The sequence below is a fragment of the Nestor notabilis genome, unplaced genomic scaffold (assembly GCF_000696875.1).
Source record: "Nestor notabilis isolate BGI_N333 unplaced genomic scaffold, ASM69687v1 scaffold26757, whole genome shotgun sequence".
Taxonomy (NCBI): Eukaryota; Metazoa; Chordata; class Aves; order Psittaciformes; family Psittacidae; genus Nestor; species Nestor notabilis.
The window spans coordinates 23,645-42,240 of NW_009937510.1; the positions used below are offsets into that span (position 1 = coordinate 23,645).

At 40.9% G+C, this 18,596-nt stretch overlaps 1 protein-coding gene across 1 annotated transcript in view; it reads right to left on the bottom strand.

The window, feature by feature from the left end:
• Positions 1-796: 796 nt before the first annotated feature.
• The window catches only part of LRCH2 (leucine-rich repeats and calponin homology (CH) domain containing 2), a gene marked incomplete at its 5' end in the record, with an annotated part of 22,558 nt that continues 4,758 nt past the window's right edge, over positions 797-18,596 (bottom strand). The window contains 18 exons of the mRNA XM_010018855.1: positions 797-916; positions 2,029-2,106; positions 2,374-2,511; positions 3,653-3,765; positions 5,355-5,412; positions 6,461-6,511; positions 6,950-6,994; positions 8,498-8,614; positions 9,229-9,277; positions 11,708-11,776; positions 14,398-14,502; positions 15,336-15,403; positions 15,489-15,586; positions 15,898-16,009; positions 16,400-16,487; positions 17,642-17,775; positions 17,997-18,133; positions 18,223-18,328. Coding sequence (XP_010017157.1) covers positions 797-916; positions 2,029-2,106; positions 2,374-2,511; positions 3,653-3,765; positions 5,355-5,412; positions 6,461-6,511; positions 6,950-6,994; positions 8,498-8,614; positions 9,229-9,277; positions 11,708-11,776; positions 14,398-14,502; positions 15,336-15,403; positions 15,489-15,586; positions 15,898-16,009; positions 16,400-16,487; positions 17,642-17,775; positions 17,997-18,133; positions 18,223-18,328 — 1,686 coding nt within the window. The remainder of the gene's footprint in view (positions 917-2,028; positions 2,107-2,373; positions 2,512-3,652; positions 3,766-5,354; positions 5,413-6,460; positions 6,512-6,949; positions 6,995-8,497; positions 8,615-9,228; positions 9,278-11,707; positions 11,777-14,397; positions 14,503-15,335; positions 15,404-15,488; positions 15,587-15,897; positions 16,010-16,399; positions 16,488-17,641; positions 17,776-17,996; positions 18,134-18,222; positions 18,329-18,596) is intronic.

Below are 18,596 nucleotides of genomic sequence, written 5' to 3' on the forward strand. Positions count from 1 at the left end.
AACTATTAAAATATTTAAAAATTTCCATTTCATCTATTTTAAACAAAGAAATTGCAAAAATGTTTCAGACTATTCAGAGTTCTCAATTACACAGGCACTTCACATGTAAACAATCTACAGTACAACTGAAAAAAAGTATTTGGCACCAACCTAGAAGACTGGAAAAAACTCAATAAAATGTGTCCTTTTCCCATTGGATACTGCTTTGTGTAATCACCAGACACTCAGACTAAATACTGGCAATGTTAGAAGTGTCTAAGTTACAATGAGGAGTGCAAAAAATAAAGAACATGAAGATGAAGCTTTCGGAGGGAGTGAAGTGGGTTACAAGTGATCAGCCGCTCGCATTTCTGCCGTCACACCAGCGCTACATTTTAGTCTTACCTTGAAATCAAATGATTGACTCGCAAGATTAAAGTGAAGGGAGTGTGCTTTGTACTTGTAAAAGAATTCAAACAACGTTTTCAATGAGAGAAAAAGAAATCCAGCATTTAACTGTAACACTGTGAGGTGTTAAATGGCAGCTTTTAACTGAAATCAACCGGGAAGAGAACCTGATGCTATCACATCTCTTTGTGCATCCAATTACAAAAGTAAAGAAGAATAACTATGGTCTTTTAACTGCCAGCTAACTCCAAGGTTGTCACCTACAACTCCAAAGTAAGGCTCTCTACAGCATCTGGACAGATAGTAGTTTTTGATGGCTTGGGTGTTCCCATGTCGGAAGCTGAACTGCCTCAGAGGGATCCAAACAGGCAGATGGGATGGAACGCTGTCCGGCTCCCAAGGAGTTGTGTCACATGGAGGAAAGCTGAGGTACTTTCAGTGTAGGCAATTCAAGCAGAGCTTGAACTGTGAGGCCAACCTTCACCAGCCCCCTTTCCTCCAGGATGTGATGAGGCAAGCAAAGTCTCTCCTGTAAAACAAAGCAGTACACGTACCAAGCTTCATCCTTTTTTTCTCCAAGGCAGGTTCTCTAAAGTCACACATACATCACTGAGACACACAGAAAATGGTTTTGGCCTTAAATTTCACATGCGGTTCTTTACAAGTAACAGAATGGCTACAAACTTACTAATTCTATCCAGGATCTGTTTAAAGCGTTAAACTGTGCAACATCAGAAGAGATACAAGACTGCTACTTTCATAAAGCCAAAGACTGTTTGGTTTCATAAGCAAAGCCAGAACAACAGCTGATAGGCACTGCTGGCTCAGTGCCCTACTTCCCCCTCACCTTGTTTTATAGGCTTTTACCAATTTTTCCCTTGGGAAAGCTTGGAAGTGCTGACAGCCTGGGTAATGAGCCATTCCTCAAGCAAGTCATGTTTCAGTTTGAAATTCCAGCACAAGCTGGGCAACTTTTCCAAGTGCTAGCTGCTGTTACTGTGATTCAGGAAGTGAATCTTAGCATCTCTATCTTCTGAACTGCCCGTGGCTCCATGCTAGACAGAAGCTGTGGCAGAGCAGTATCCCAGGCTTCTCAATCCATCACCAAATTTTCCTGTTTCACTAAAACAGGTCAAGGGAGTTTTCTTTGTCTCTCCCAATATGCAGGAAATGGTTTGAACTTGAGGGTTTCCCCCCCTCATACAGGGAAGTAAAAGGATAAACTTGGGCAACAGAAGCATGAATAATGGGCCGCAACTACAGCTCTGCTGAGGATGACATCTAAGCAGTTCTGTCATTGCAGGATTCTTGTAGACAGACACTGAAATTCACAAAGCGAGTTGCTAAACTCTAGGCTTTCAAATATTACAACATTACCCTCTCTCATCAGTCTCTCTGTTCAGATAGGAGGTCAAGGAGGTCAGTATTATTTTTAGTATAAGGAATAGACTAGAAACCCATCAAGTATCTTCCTCAAGTTCATTCCATAGGCTAGAAATGGGACTTCTTTTCATATCTTCAAGTTCTGGTCCGTTTTATAGTCACTCCTGCTAACTGAATTAAGCCATCCAAACCCCTCCAACTTCAGTATTTGCTGACATATTTGTGGCTATTAACAAGTCAATAAAGCAATCAGTATACCTGTGATACGCCCAGCTTTTTACAAGCATCAAGAAAGTTCTCAACATTTCTTCGGCACTTTGCCATACTGAGTTTAGGCTGTAAAGACAGGATGGAAGGTCATCACACAGTCATTTCTGATGCAAACACAGTTACAGCTGCTAAAATACAACTTCTGTGAAGACTCAGTATGTGAAATGAGCTCTTAAAGAAAGCTTCTGAGCACTGTTTAGTGCTTCCTGCAGAAAAACTGAAGTGAGGAAAGTAGCCAGTTCACATGGTCAACATGATTCATGATGCTTAAGTATTGAACTTCAAAAGCTTGTTTTCAGCTAAGATGCAACAGAAGTGAGACAAACCACTTACCACTGCTGGCGATGGTACGTGGATGCTGGCAACAGAACGTGGCCTTATGTGGTTGGCTAAATGGCAAAGAACTACTCCATCCATCAATGCTGCTCCGATATCATCTGGCAAGATTACTTTTAACCTGGATTCAAGATTCTGTTAAAAAGTCCAGAAATAAGTTACTTTCAACATGAACTAATTTTTAATTTTAAAGTATTCAGTTTCAAAGTGACATTTTAATACTAAAGTGAAGTACAGGGAGCCAACTCATACTTTGTACAAATATCCTCTTCTCTTTAGCATAAGCCTTATGTTCCCTTTGTTTGCCTTAGTTCGTTGGTTTTTTTAAATGACAAAGCCACATTGAGAAAGACATCGAGCCAACAACTACCATGACACACAGCTCTTGAAGCCATTCCATGAACTCACTACTCAGAATAGGAAAGCACAGAATTTAAGGACAGAAATGTTGGGCTGAATAGCTCACTGACTGGTAGCGTGCAGAGTTTACAGGGTGAAATCATGCACAACTTTACTAGAAGGAGAAAAAGAATAAAATACAGGAACACAACCACTTTGGGTATGGCTATTTCACTTGTGCAGGTGGCGGTAAAACAGCTGAGAAAAAGGTGGCCAAGAAGCACCCACATTTGTGTTGCAAACCACAGAAGTGGGGACTGATTTTTCCCACCCCAGGAATAAGCCTTCACTGCTCAGGAAGTGAACCAGACATGACAGAAACAGCCTTCAGAGAAGTCACACCCCAAATTCCTCCTGTCCTGGAAAGCAGAGCTTATATGATTTATAGTTAACTGTAACTGTTCCATATCTTGAGAAATGGACAGAAAACAACTTACTGGAAGTCTGAAATTTACATCCTATTCAGTATTGTATAACTTGCAGCAACTTTCTACAATCAAAAAGCATTTTGCTAAGTCAAAAGACTGTGACTATCTTTCTTCAAATCTCAGATCACAGAGCAGCAAACACAAGCAGACTTGTCTCTCTGCCTAGGAAAATCTCAAGCCTCAGAAACCTAAAAATTAAGGATTTTCATTCCCCTTCATTTTTCTGCTAAAACATATTTAGATACTGGTTGGTGTTTTAGTTGAATCAAAACCAGTGCCAGTGTAGCCTGTTACATGAAATTTTTTTAAGAAGAAGTATCACTACAGAGATGCCCTTGTACAACTGTAATGATTTGCAGGCCTTTGTTATGTATAACAAAGGTTTAAGTAGTGGCTATAAAGGCTTAAATTAAATGCACTGCACCCATACTGTACAAAATGGTACTTACATTGCGAAGCTGTCTTATTTGTTCCCTTTCTTCCCTTAAATGCTCCATTTTCCTCCTCATTGTAAATCCAGGATCCACAGCTCCATAGTCCTGGCGTGATGCACGACTGAAAGCTGTTGAGCATGAGTGAAGTTAGTTTTCAGAATTCAGATTTAAAACATGTAATGACTTAAAAAAAAAGGGACAGAGTTCCCTAATACAACTTACATTGAGAGATTTAAAATATACATATATATTTATATACACACATACGTTAGGTGTGCATACACAGAGATACAGTGACTGCTTCCTAAAGAATTTATCTGAAAGTATGAAGTGTCTCATCCAGAAGTTCAGAGTTCTTTAGAAAGGAGGTGTGTTAAATAATTACATTCCCTTCACATTCTTCATGGGCAGAAAGCCTTCAAATGACAAACCTCTTATTTTATAGACCAAATAAACCCTCTTCTGTAGCAGCACCACAGTGTCCTTCAGCACTGTACCACATAGCTTTGAGAAAAAAATATAAACTAATACTTACACCTCTAGAACCTTCTATATGGTTTCTAATAGTTTGGATTTTAGCATAAAAAAAATTATCTAACAGTCAAAAGCAAGAAAAAGTTTATAGGTGCTCTTGAAACCACTGCTCTGAATGTATACTTTTTGAGAGTGTGTAGGCTGTATATGGAAAAATACAAAGGTGTGTTACTGACAGCATCAACGGAAGCATCCAAAACCACAAAGATTTTGCCTTGTAACTAAGAACCAAACTGTGAGCTGGCAGGGGTCCTAGGAAGCCAATACCACATGGAGAGAAGATGGGTAATCTGGGAAGTCCTAACAAGCCTGCTTCCTCCTAGCAAACCTGCATCTTCCTGCAGCCAAGGATACAGGTGACTTAAAAGCCTCTAGATGATCCCAGCCAGGCGTGTCCTGGCACATGCAACCACCCTGACTACCTCTGGCACAGAAGTTTCACACAACTGCTTACAAAGCTCAAGGGACTTAAGGGCCCTGAAGAAACCCTTTACATCACCTCAGCCAGGCACACTCTGCTGTTGAGGGCTCACAGGCTCCTAGTAAGGAGATCATTTCATTGAATGAAATTAAACTGAGGAGTTGAGATAATTCTTTCTTAACGAATTTGCATGAAGACTGTTCCCTTAGAAGCAGGGCAGAGTGATATTAACTGGAAAAAGGATTGCACAGGGCTCTTCCAATAGTCACACAGACACTTGCAAACAAAAGAATATGGTAACTGAAAGCAACATACTGTAGCTACCTAGACTTCAGAGGACTGAAGGTCTGCTTTAGACAATACAGCTCTCTTAGGAGGGCACGTCACAGTCTTGGAAGAGTCAGGGTGCAACAAAGCACTAAGCCATGAAACTCCTGGTAAAGCTCTGCTCAAAGCACCCTTTCATAGGACAGACAAAAATCTACTTCTCTTGAAACCCTCCTGCCTCAGCCAACAGGTCTCAAGAAGGAGCTGTTGCCCTGTTCTTTGCAGTGACTAAATATGCACAAGTCAGCGTGCTCGAGAGCAGCTGCCTCTCTGTCCTTGTCAGCACCACACTTGTGATGAGTACACGGAATGGATTGCTGCACTGGGGCATCTTCTTAGTCATTCCCACACCCACATCCTCCATCCTTACCGTCTGTGTCAGCCCAGCAAATGAACAACTGTTTCTATCACACTATGGTAGAGAACTCAGCTTACCTGACCTTGGTTTGAGACCAAATGGACCGTGAGTGTTACTATCTGTCCTTTCATAATCCTGTTAAAAGAGATAAAGTCAGTTTTCTTCCATTCATTAAAATAACTCACTTTTGTTCCATCAAGATAGTGTTTAAATTATCCTTGCATAAGAAAAATGTCCTTCTGCTTAAGTGTAATGCCCTCTTTTGAAGGGGACAGTATAAAAGAAGAATGAAAGTAAGCTCATTGTATGGAGATAAAGTTACCTTAGTGAGGAAGAAAAGCAGCACCAGATTAACTAAAATCTACTCTAACCCATTTCAAACTACTGCAAACCATTCTGTGAACGGTGTTCTAAGCCAGCTGAAAGCAAATGCAAGCATCCTCCCAACAAGTATCAAAATATTTCTTAGGAAATGTTTGCTTTCAATTATGAAGATCAAGTTTTTCTCATTTCACCATCTAAAACAAGATATGTACTCAGTGATTTGGAAGGTACAAGAGATCTCATTGTTTCCACTCATTTCACTGTATCTGGGAGATGTTCTCATTCTGCTCCCTCAGATTCCTTATTGACATAAGGGGGAAACATGAGCAATCTTTGGTGTGCTCTGTCAGAGCTCAGCAGTGTGGTGCAGCCCCATGGACATCCCTTCAAATGGGAAGCAACCAGGGCATGAGGTTGCAAGACTGCACCACAAAGGCAACAGCCAGAATCATCAAAGAAGAAACTCCCAAAGAGTCAGTACTTTTGGGTTGTGATATATAAACTACTAACCCACAAGTTTCACTTTAAATCCTCTGGATGGCTAGTGCACAGGACACCTGCACAGTGTGCAAGTTTGATTTTTGCTTTATTAGCTGTTTTCATTAGGAAAGATAATGAAGACTAAACAATGGACCTTTCCCCACACTGGTCAAAAAGAAGCAATCTAGGAGAGACCAGATAGTTGCAAAGATAAACCAAGGTGTACTGTCTGTCTCCAGTTTCTATTTTTGATTTTTTTTACAGTGATGAAATGTTTCTAATTGCACTTTCAATGGAAAAAGCTTTACATCTGTGTGGTGACAAGTAATGCACACAAAGAAATGGCTGTTGAATGAAAAACAGAACCACAAACTTGTACCTCAGACGACACAGGAGACTGTGGGGACACATTAGTATTATCACTGTCTTGCTAAAAAGAAATCAAAGAGATGAGATTATAAAAATGAAGATTATGATTTCACAAGAAACATGAAATTATGAAATACACAATACATGAGACATGCAACATTTGTCAACTATGCAACAAACTGGCAGCAACTGAGTTTAAGAACATGCAAGTTAAGGAAATACTGTTCACTGCTTGTGTCGAGCATTACCTTCACATCAGCTCTGCCTGACAGGTGAATTAACTTCCCTATCACCAAAGCAAGTAAATGTCCTACTTTTCTTGATGAGCTTTTTTAAATGAAGGAGGGAGTACAGTTACTTTTTACTGCTCTGGCTCTGGAATGCAGTTTGTTGGCACGAACCCCAGCCAACGCTCTCCTGTTCTGACTCGTAAGTGTTCAAAAAAGACAAATATAATAAAGCATTTTCTTAAATGTTTTACACAGTTACTGTTTCTCACCTCATCATTTTCATTTCCACTTGAACTCTTTCTGGAAGACTTATACTGCAAAACACACATAATTAGTACTTTAAAAATGGAAGTATGGTTTTCATTTGAACTAAATGACCTGACAGCACTCAGATGTGACTTATTACTGGTGAAGCTGCTGAGAAAAAAAAACATGTTACAGAATCAAAGGAGCTAAAAAGAAACAAAACAGAACAAGAACATCTAGTTCCTAGGGCAGGCGAGATCTTATGTTGGTAAGATAAAAGCATTTTAAAACTAAATACTTTTATAATGTGAACTCTTGATATGACACATATTGTGTTGGAAGGGACCTTAAAGCTCATCCAGTCCCAACCCCCTGCCACGGGCAGGGACACCTTCCACTAGAGCAGGTTGCTCCAAGCCCCTGTGTCCAACCTGGCCTTGAACACTGCCAGGGATGGGGCAGCCACAGCTTCTCTGGGCACCCTGTGCCAGTGCCTCAGCACCCTCCCAGGGAAGAGCTTCTGCCTCAGAGCTCATCTCCATCTCCCCTCTGGCAGGTTAAAGCCATTCCCCTTGGCCTGTCCCTCCAGGCCCTTGTCCGAAGCCCCTCTCCAGGTTTCCTGCAGTCCCTTTAGGCACTGGAGCTGCTCTAAGGTCTCCCCTTCAGAAGCCTTCTCTTGTCCAGGCTGACCCAGCCCAGCTCTCTCAGCCTGGCTCCAGAGCAGAGGTGACAGGAATCTCTTTCACTTAGAAGTTTTTCTCTTTTTCCATCAAAGGCAAAATTAATTAAAGAAATAAAGAAAAAACAAGCCCCAAACCACCAAACCCCTGGAAAGAGGACAAGAGTCCATAAACTGCTCAGGAAGAAGATAAATAGCTTCTGTAATGACAAGACTATCTCTGAGCTATATGGCATGCTCTGTTCTACCCGGAACTTAATTCCTTTCAAGGTCCCTAGCATTTCATAAAGATGTTTGATGGCAAAGATCCAAGAAAGTAATTTCTTAAGTGACAAGTTTAATTTTAACTCAACTTCCTACTGCTGATAATTCTCCTATTTCTCTACCATGCCCCAAACCAGATTTTATCTGAATGTGCTGTTAAATTCCAATGTGTTTTACCACCAGCAGGCACTGACCTCTGGTGACCAGTGGAACACACTACAGCAGCGAAGTAGCACAGAGAGAACTTCCTCTCTAAAATGCAATCTAATGCACTGAGAACCCAAAGGCACAAACCATTCTCAGAACCACGCTGCACAAAATCTATTTCCTTTGTGCTGTGATAAAAAAAGGCATAAAATCCCTCCAATTGAATGGGGAAGGAGTAATGACTGAAGATTTGTTTCTGTCTTTACCAGAACACAGCTGTAAATTGCTTTCATTTATTTAAAGCACTAAGGTTTTCCTGCACTCTCGCATTACCTTAAATACAGAACAGATATTAACTCCAAAGAGCCAAATAAAAAGATACAGGTTACATAGAGAATTTGAGGTTTTCTTACCTTTCCTTAATGAGATAGGTTCTACTCATTAAAAATAAAGTGCCCCCACCCACACTCCCCCCCATTACCTTGAAATACTCCTTCCTGATTTGTTTACTTCTCCTTCTCTCTTCATTCTGCCAGATCACTGGCTGGGTTTCTGGCCAGTGCTGCTCATCCACTGAATCCTTCTGGTTTTCCAGGGGCTATAAATTCCCAAATATTTTTAAGTAAAAGGTAACTATTCCTCGTGGATGTTAACATCAATTGTCACGTACTATATAACTACAACACAACAATTTAAGTATCTCTCTGCTGTTCTCATCTAAAAGATCATACACATCAACTAGCTGTAAAAGAAGTCTCTCTTTCAAAGTACTGTATTATGCAATGTGTTCTGAAGAGACAGGGAAGCAGATTTAGTCTTCTAACAATGAATATGTATGAATATGTCTATTTTATGAGAACTGAAAGCAGGCAATCTGAAGGGACCATTTCATTAGGCTAAAGCTTCATTTCCAACTATTTCTTCCTATGAGAGTATCAGGCTTTTAAAGTAATTGTAAATACTTGATAGATTAAAAAGCAGTACTCTATGTCCTTAAACAAAAGGCCTCTGTTAAATACAAGCCAAATTATCTTCAAGCATAAGGTTCTTCTAAGGTTTTCTATTTTCCACCGCAATTCCATACACACAGTAACTCTGAGTGTAAGCAACCATATGACTGTATAAACATTTTCTGCCAGAAATACAAAACCAAAAAGCAACAACAACAATCATTCAAATACAACACCATCACATTTACATTTGAGTATTTACCTGCCAGCTGTACGGGGACACTGGGGAATTCACTTCATCTGTTGAGACACTAAAAATGAAGATGAGGCATTATGAAAGTTACTCCTTGTCTATTTTAAAACCAAGTTATTTTAAAATATCACAAAAATGAGCACTTAAAAAGCAGCTTCTCTGCAGCACTACAGTGGTTTTTGGCTACCTGTATAAAGGATGTCACAATGTGGCTAAAATATAGGACCATTTGACTAAAATCTCAAATCCTATTTCACTCTCCCTTACCACATGCTGACAATAGAACCTCCATGCTACAGTTCTTGAGTCAGACAAAGCTTTCGCTTCAGCATGTTGATCTTTAGAGATTACTGATATATCTTCATTGCTTTGCTTCTCAAAGCAACCAAGGAAACATTGTGACCCCAGCTGACAAGAGATCTATTATTAAACTTTTGGGAGACTCACCTCCTTCCTTTCACTGTCAGCTCTATAGAGTAAAGTAGAAGCTTATACTAATAGGAAAAAGAAAAACGTTTTAAGATGGGACAGTGAAGCTGGAACATGAACTGCATGAGAGCCCTTAACCATTCCATGATGAGGAGTTCCTGGGGAAATAAAAATGTCTAGATTTACTGTCACTTAAATTTTTCTTCCTGAATTTGCCTATGGAATTCACTTCTACCCCCTTTCCAGCACCATTTCATTCACATTCTGACTGCTGCCTTGGAAGCTGTGCAGTATGAGGTGGCTAACAGCTGGGGATTGAATGGAAGGACATAACACCATGAGCAATCAGAATAAATCCTGAAGCACCCAGCCACTTAGCTTCTGCTGCTCTGGATGCCTTTCCCTTCCTTTTTCTTTGTTTGCCTCAAACCAGTAACGCTACTTTTTAAAGCTGTTGGGCACAAGGAAAATTGAATCATATCCAACAGCTTGATAAGCAATGCAGTTGAGAACTGCAGGAACTGCTGCAGGAAGTAATTAAGCACACATACATCTATTAACTATGACATATTCTGCAAGTGTAAATTCTTTACAGACAGGACAGTCTTTCTACTCTCTTTGCATGTTCATCATGCAGTGTGTGATTTGGGTTCCTATATATCATTACAATACACCAACAAATAGCCTGGAACACCATATGCTGTGTGCGCCCCTCAGAATTAAGGGGATGGGGAGATGCTTGGGGGTGGGTCTTTTTGTTTCATTTTTAAGCCTCAGAACTGGTTCTGTTTCATTAACAAAACAGGGAAAGGTAAATTTAACCTTTCCTGGATTACCCTGTAACATGAAGGCCTGACACAGCTGTACATTACAATAGGTGACAGCATCCCGAAGAACAGCAGCTGTATGTTAAGGAGCCAAGGACTGCCAAGTTCTACATGCAAAGGAATAATAGTTGCAGCATGGTTCATCTAACCACCAGCCATGTATGCAGTGGGCTCTCTAAAACCACAGACACAGATGAGAGATGACAACCCAAACAGGATGTATCACACTGAACTATCTGCACTGTGTCCTCTTCTGTTCCAGTAAAAGCTTTCCTCATGCGAGCCTGTACTGTAGAGAGCTGTGACCACCTGCAGTGCTCTCTAGCAACATTATGGCTTTTGCCTCCAAGATTCACAGCCAGACATGGGTCTGGACACAAGCAGAGGAGAGATTCTGCTGCAGGTATCTATTTTAGAAGACTGGGGGGCTGGCAAAAATCACAAAAGCCAGTGTGCAAATGGAGCTCTCACAGGAGGCTGCCAGTAAACGCTCCCTCTTCAGCTTAGAAAATAGAATAGATTATTTCTAGACCAAACTGCTAAAAGAACTCATCTAGGATTCCTTAAGGGAGGGAGGGCTGAAAACTTGCTAGGTTCTCTCACCCATGTAGTCAGGAACGGGAAGAGGTGAATTCCCAAGTTCCTAAAGACAAGGCCCTGGGTATTTCTGTTTGTGGCTGCTTTGTGGTGGTGCTGCTTTATTAGTTCAAAGAAAGAGCACAGAAGCACATCTCCTGCAGAGTATGGATTCCTCACTGACACATCCTCCACAGGCAGCGAAGGCTTTGAACTCCCAGCAACTTTTCCAACAGCTCTTCAGAGCACAAAATGACTGCCAGGGAGGAGAACGCAGATGCCTGAGCACAGCTACAGTGTCACTTTGTGTGACACAGGATCTAACCCACCTGCACAGCTCCCTGTAGGGGAGCTATGACCTTCTGGACTGGAACTGCATGTCTAAAGATTCATTCACGGATGTTTTAGTCATCTGAATCACTGCCACAGTCAGACCCATAATTAGTTTATGGATTACATCAGCTCTCCTAAAGCCTCCAAAGAACAGGATTTTATTATTAGTTTTTCTAATCTGGAAGCAAGAAGCTCCAAACCAGATTATTTGTGCAGCTTCTACTTCATCTTGAGCTACGACAGAAGATGGCAGCAGCGACACAGAGTAAACACAAAAACTAATCAACTCCCAAAAGCTGTGATACATTTAAGTGTATCAGTACCATTTTTCAGATTCCACTGGCTGCTTTGGCCTGTTCCTTGTGCTTACTGAAACTGAATGATTTAGAAGCCTGGAAAGAAAAAGAGAGAGACATTTATCCAAGCTTTGTAATTTACATGTATTCTAAGAAAAAAACATTTACTTTCACTGCATAACATTTCCTGTGAAAAAATAGTTTTGAACATAAAGGAGGTATTTTCCATAACATCAGACTGTGTGTCCACATGAAACCCCAGCCCAATCCTGCTTCCATTGAAATAAACAACATTGCTTCCAATTCTTGAAATATTTCAAGTTCTGAAGTTTAAGTAAAACTTGCTAATTCAAACCAAAGTGAAGTCTCCGCTTATTTTCCTCTCTAACTACATACTATTTGAGGTGGTCTCACACCTGTATAAAGTTATGCTGCCCTCAACACAAAAGGCCCCACTGTTCACCATAGTCAGATGACAGAAGATCATTAACCTAAAGCAGACAAGAAACCATACACAGATTGAACACAAGAAGTCAGTCAACGGGAGCAGGTAAGAAGGTAGCAGAGTAAGAAACACTGCAAGTGCAAAGGAAATGCAGGGAAAAAGGAGGTGGAAAATGGAGAAACACATGCTAAGAACCAAGTGAAGTCTAATACAGAAATGAACCAATGGAAATTCCACGTTTCTAAATGGTAAACAGTGAAAAAAGCCTAAACTCACATATAGATCCAGAACAACTGAAGAACACACAGGAAGATGATTATGAGTTATTATTATAGGTGTTTAAAGTGTTAAAAGACAACAAAACCACTCAGTGCCACTTACAGTTAAACGTTTTCAAGGCAGGGGCATGTTGAACAGAAACTAGAATGAATAATTCTGAATTCTTGGAGGTAATATTACACGCTGACACTGACTTCATGCGCAGAACTGTGATCAAAGTATATCTGCACTGCTAAACCAAAATCTGTTCCATCAAAATAATGATTAATGAATAAATAACCCCAAACACTTTTGCCTGAGGTTCCAGACTCGAGGTACTGTATGTTAAAAAACCAAAAAACTGAAGAGGAAGCATGCCAAAGGTACAGGAAATTTCGCTTCTAGGTTTGGACTCACTTAAATGTTCTTTGGAGAGCTGCCTAATTAAATATTTTCCTTAAATAGTATTTCAGCTCAAAGAGCAATAAATGCATTGCCATCTATTTTTGATAGCAAAATACCTCAGGCTAACTTAGCCAACCCCTTTATTCTGGTTTTGTTCAAGAAATGGCCAAAACCCTTCCTTTTGTGGCCACTTTAACTGTGGCAACCTGAAGCTCTGCAAACACTTTATACCTTGATGCACGTCCTGCCGCCCTTGTCCTCTGGAAGAGCTTTTCACTGAATGAAGTTCTATAGCTTAGTGGCCTTCGTCTGTATTCACAGTTCATGTACACCAAAGCCACAGACGGAAGAAGGAAGCAGGACAGGTTGACGGGAGAGGACAGGGAAGTCATTAGCAGAGCAAGCAAAAAGAAAAGAGACTGCATAATATTAAAAGCAAACCAAACCAAACCACACTGAACGAACAGAAATAGGATTAGTAAAAAGTTATTTCATGATGCTCACTTCTGTTTACTCAGACTGAACACGTTTTCCACACACACAGAAGTAGCTTCACTAAATTCAAAGCATTATTCTTACTGCTGGTTATGGCAAGAAGTTACAAATTCACAAAGCCAGGGATGCAGAATCAGGCATCAGTTTTGTAGCAGAGGAGATTTTGCCCTAATGTACTTAAAGATACATAAGCATACATAAGATAAAATAAAAATGCTAAACTGAGAAGTAAAACTTAACAACTAAGTCTGCATGTCTGAATAATTCAAGAGCAAAGCAGAACTATTAGCAAGATCACTGCATTAAGGTACAACTCTGATGAATAAAAGTTAAGCTGCAGTACTTCAGAAGAGGAGTGGCTTGGTAGTTCAAATTATTAGATAACCAGGAAATAGTAAAACTAATCAAACACGTGCAATACAAATAACCATCATATAAAACCTAACAGATGAAAACACACTTTTTCTCTTTTGATGAATAAATTGAGAAAATTCGGCATTCTTAGTCTTTTTTGCAATACTTTTTGGTATAAGAACGTATTAAGATTTAATTCTTATTTTTCCCTTCCCAATGTGAACAACCAATTCTTAAATACGCTTCATGGAGTTATAAGTAAAACCTATTTTATCCCCCTGCTGTTAATAACTTACAGAATTTTTAGAGCTGTGCAATTCACAGTATCAGGATATATCCCTCTCTAAGGGCTTCATGAGCATTTCAACTACTGCACAGGAAAACCAGCAGTGCAGAACCTCCTCCCCTGGACAAAGTCATTGTAACACATTAACAGTAACCTACTTAGATGAGCATTAACCATGCCTACTTAATACACTGCTTTGGAATTAAAAAGAAAGTATGAGAATTTGACACACATCAAACCAGGAAATCAAGAGACTGTCACATTCATCTCTTCCTCTCCACAGGAGGTATATCCCAGCTTCTGTGGACAACAGGTTTATGACAAGAAACACAGGACAGGCATCTTGAAAACATCTGTCACTGTAACAGCTGGACAAAACAGCTCTCAAAATGACGAGGTGTCCAGAGCTTTTGGGTCTAAGGCAGGTAGAAGAATAAATTCACTGTACCACGAGTTATCCTCATACTGGAATACCTGTGTTTTTGTTCTTGCTGCAGTAACTGAGCTGCTATTTTTCTCAAGTCAGTCACTTCTTTGAGTTCATCATCATCTTCAGCCAGCAGCTGTTCTTTCTGCAGTCTGAAACATTAAACATCAGTGACTTGCCTGACTTCAGTAAAGCCAGACACAGAAATGGATGCATTATTGGACAACTGAGAACCACTTCCAGTAAGCTTATTTTCTGTCCAAGAAGGAACACTCTGTTCTCTACGAGATTCCTTTCCTCCATATGCAATGAGCTTAAAACAGAATCACAGAATCATGAGGTTGGAAGGGCCCTCTGGGGATCATCAGGTCCAACCTCCTGCCAAGGCAGGGCCACCCAGAGCAGGTTACACAGGAACTTGTTCAGGTGGGCTTGGAATGTCTCCAGAGAGGGAGAGACTCCACAACCCCCCTGGGCAGCCTGTGCCAGGGCTCTGCCACCTGCAATGCAAAGAAGTTCTTCATCACATTGAAGTAAAACTTCTTATGTTTTTGTTTATGGCCACTGCTCCTTGCCCTGGCGCTAGGCACCAGTGAAAACAGCCTGGCACTATCCTCCTGACCTTTGAGATACTGATCTGCACTGATGGGATCCCCTCTCAGGCTGCTCTTCTCTACGTTCAACAGGCCCAGCTCCTGCAGTCTCTTCTCATGAGATGCTCCAGACCCCTGAGCATCCTGTGGCCCTCCCCTGGACCCTCTCCAGTAGCTCCTGGTCTTTCTTGTACTGAGGAGCCCAGAACTGGACACAGGACTCCAGCTGTGGCCTCAGCAGGGTCAGTAGAGGGGGAGGATCAGCTCCCTCAACCTGCAGCCACACTCCTTCCAATGCACCCCAGGACACTGTTGTCCCAAACAAAAACCAAAACCACCCTCACCCCCCACTGACAGTAAAAGCTTCCCAAAAAAAGATAAAGAAGATTTACCTTTTCTCATCACCCCAGTCCTCATTCTGTTCTATTTTCTGGGATTTCTCAGGCTTTTTTCCCCGCTCCTGGCACAGAATGAAAAATAAACTCAGACTCGAATTCAAAGAAAAGCAAGGCTGCTGAACAGTGTTTCTTGTCACACCAGGCTACCTTGATATAAGACAGCAGTGGTCCAGTGTGTACATCTCCTTGCTCAGGAATAGCTCCCTCTTCAGTGTTCGGATCAATGTAGTCGTACACCTCCTGGTCTAATGAAGATTGATGGAGAATGGGAAAGATATTAAACAGCTCCCTCAACCGAGTACTATTCCTCAGAGAGATAATTGCTTATGAAGAAGGTCAGATAAAACAATGAAATCCTGTCTCCTTCAGCTAGAAATAATCTTTTAGAGAAAAAAAGACTGGCCTTGTCTATGTGTGATTATTACATTGTTTTCTGGAAGGATGAAAACACGGCGCCAACATATGATCGTATCCTTCTGTGCAATGTGCTTGTATTACATTACCAGACCAGAAGTACTCCTGTTATCTAAACTGACAGATGCACAGCAGACATTACCTTTCTGTGGATCGAGTTTACTTCCCATTACATGATTGTCATTCCTTAATGTCTGTTCCCTCGTTGATTCTGATACCTGGGAGTGGAGGCTGATTGTATCATCATCTGATGGCTGCAAAGACAGTCACAGTTAGTAAAGAACTCAGAAATAAATGACATCATCACATCGTTTGCTAAGAACTCACCAATTCTAGTGCAACTGACCTATGAGGAGTCAGAGCTCCCAGGATGAACAAGTCAGGTGAGGTGTCTTTGTGGGGGCATTAAGAGAATCACAGTTTAAGGAATGACAGACAACTATTCAGTACATAATTAATACTGAAACATAGTACTTTGAACAAAGAGGTCCAGCCCAGCCCTGGCCAGTGGACTAAGCAAAATCCTCGGGTACTGTCTTACCTACAGCCTCCAACTACGTTGACCCTCCTTACACTAAAGAGGGGAGAAACAGAGGAAACAAACCACCCAAAATTACACAAATTCAATAATAAAAACCACTCACTTCTGTTGTGGACAACCGTTTATCCCCATTGTCACTCCCAATGCCAGAGTCTGGTCCATGATTTTTATTGGGATAAAAGTCCTCCATGCTACATGAAGAAAAAACACACATAAACCCACAAAGAATGAAAAACTGTAGTCTCACTGTTCAAAAGAAAATAGACACCCTTTAATAAAAATGTTCTGTGCACTCATCGACAGCGGCTGGTACAACTTTAGCACAATGTCCCATGAGTAGAGTATAAGGGGAATGGCTTTAACCTGCCAAAGGGGAGATTGAGATGAGCTCTGAGGCAGAAGCTCTTCTCTGGGAGGGTGCTGAGGGGCTGGCACAGGGTGCCCAGAGAAGCTGTGGCTGCCCCATCCCTGGCAGTGTTCAAGGCCAGGTTGGACACAGGGGCTTGGAGCAACCTGCTCCAGTGGAAGGTGTCCCTGCCCGGGGCAGGGGGTGGAGCTGGAGGAGCTTTAAGGTCCCTTCCAACACAAACCAGGCTGGGATTCTATGATTCAGAAGCCACATACGGACACTGTGGACTAATTCCCTGTGGCACGGTTGCCCGAGAACAAGACCATGGACTGACTCTGATGGTTCAGATGGTTCTGTGTAGGCTTTTTTCACAACTTCCATCTTTCCTTCAGCTTTGAACACAGAGAGGCACAAATTGCCTATTTTCTTAAAATGTCATGTGAAAGCAAAGTGTTGTTCCCTATGGCTTCCAACAGCAAACCAAGCTGACAGAGAACACAAGGGCACACCCACTGCATTACCCAAGATGGACTTAATACAGAAGGCAAACAAAATATTTCACACTTTTTGACCTTGTCTAATCCAATAAAAAATCCATGGTATTTCAACGATGTTTAAGCCCGTTTCCCTTAATATATATATATGTGGGAGGCAGACTTTCCATCCACCACACTAACTCTATATTCAGAACATTCATGGGAACTTCTCATCTGGTTTTGCCATAATCTGTTTGGGAAATAAATAGCTGAGATTTCCAATCAATAAATGGAAAATTCACTTTTGTTCTGATTTGCAAGTCTTAAGTAAGTATTTTAGCAATTTTTCAGAGCAATTCAGATAAGCCAATAAAGCTTCCAGTAAGACAACCTTGAAAGAAAAATACTCCGACTCCTAAATAAAGAGTTGAAGTACTGAAATTACAGCTATTATCTGTAATAAACAGATCACTTCATAGCAAATGCTGCAGTGAAATAAAACAAACACAGCACCACTCACCTGTCTGTCAGTGGCTGGGAGGGGATTCGTTTACCTAATGATGGAAGATCCAAAGAATCTGGTTTTTTATCTATTCTGAGGCACGCCTGGATGCTGAGGAATTTAAATATATGTACTTTACCCTTTAAACAGATCTGTTGGGAAACAAACAAACAAGAAGGAGATGTTAATTATACAGCATGTCTTCTGAACCTGCACCCCAGTGAATACTTCCTACACTGAGTTTGTACCCACAACATCCCACAGGGAGAAACAAAGCTAAAAAAATGAAAACCTGGTTGTTCTAACTTAGAACAGCTTCTTCTTTCTTAAGCTCCTACTGCAAATTTCTGAGCTCGAATGCTTTAATACTAACCTGTGCTGGTGGTATCTGCATTGGATTGTTATCCAAAACTATAACTTGTAAGTGCCGTAACTTTCTGTAACAAATTGGGATTTCTGTAATTTTATTACAAGAAAAATCCAGCTTTACCAAGGGAAGGTCTCCTAATTCTGCATTGGGGGAGACAAACAGAAACACAATCAGATACCTTCTTAACACTAATTTACCTGCATCAAAGAAATGAAAAAGAGCAGCTTACCATCTGGCAACATATGGAGATTATTTCTTCTTATGTTTAATTCTCTAAGTGACTGCAGTTTTCCTATCTGCTGGGGAAGAACCTGCAGCTCATTGCAGCTAATATCCTGAGAAAGATAGTAATAAGTTAACTGACTACCTTAAATGAAATTAAACAAAGGAAAACTGTTATCAAAACTACTATAAAGCATACTGTAAAGCCCCCAAATCTTACACCTTTGTTTGTCCCTCAAAGGGAAGTAGTACCCCAACACATCTTGTCATTCTTCAGTATTTAGTCATTCAAGTTTCAAGATCTCAATTCAAACAGTTAAACCAATGAGTGACGAAAGACTGGTTTTGACATTTCAGCTGCAGCCCAGGATTCCGGCATTC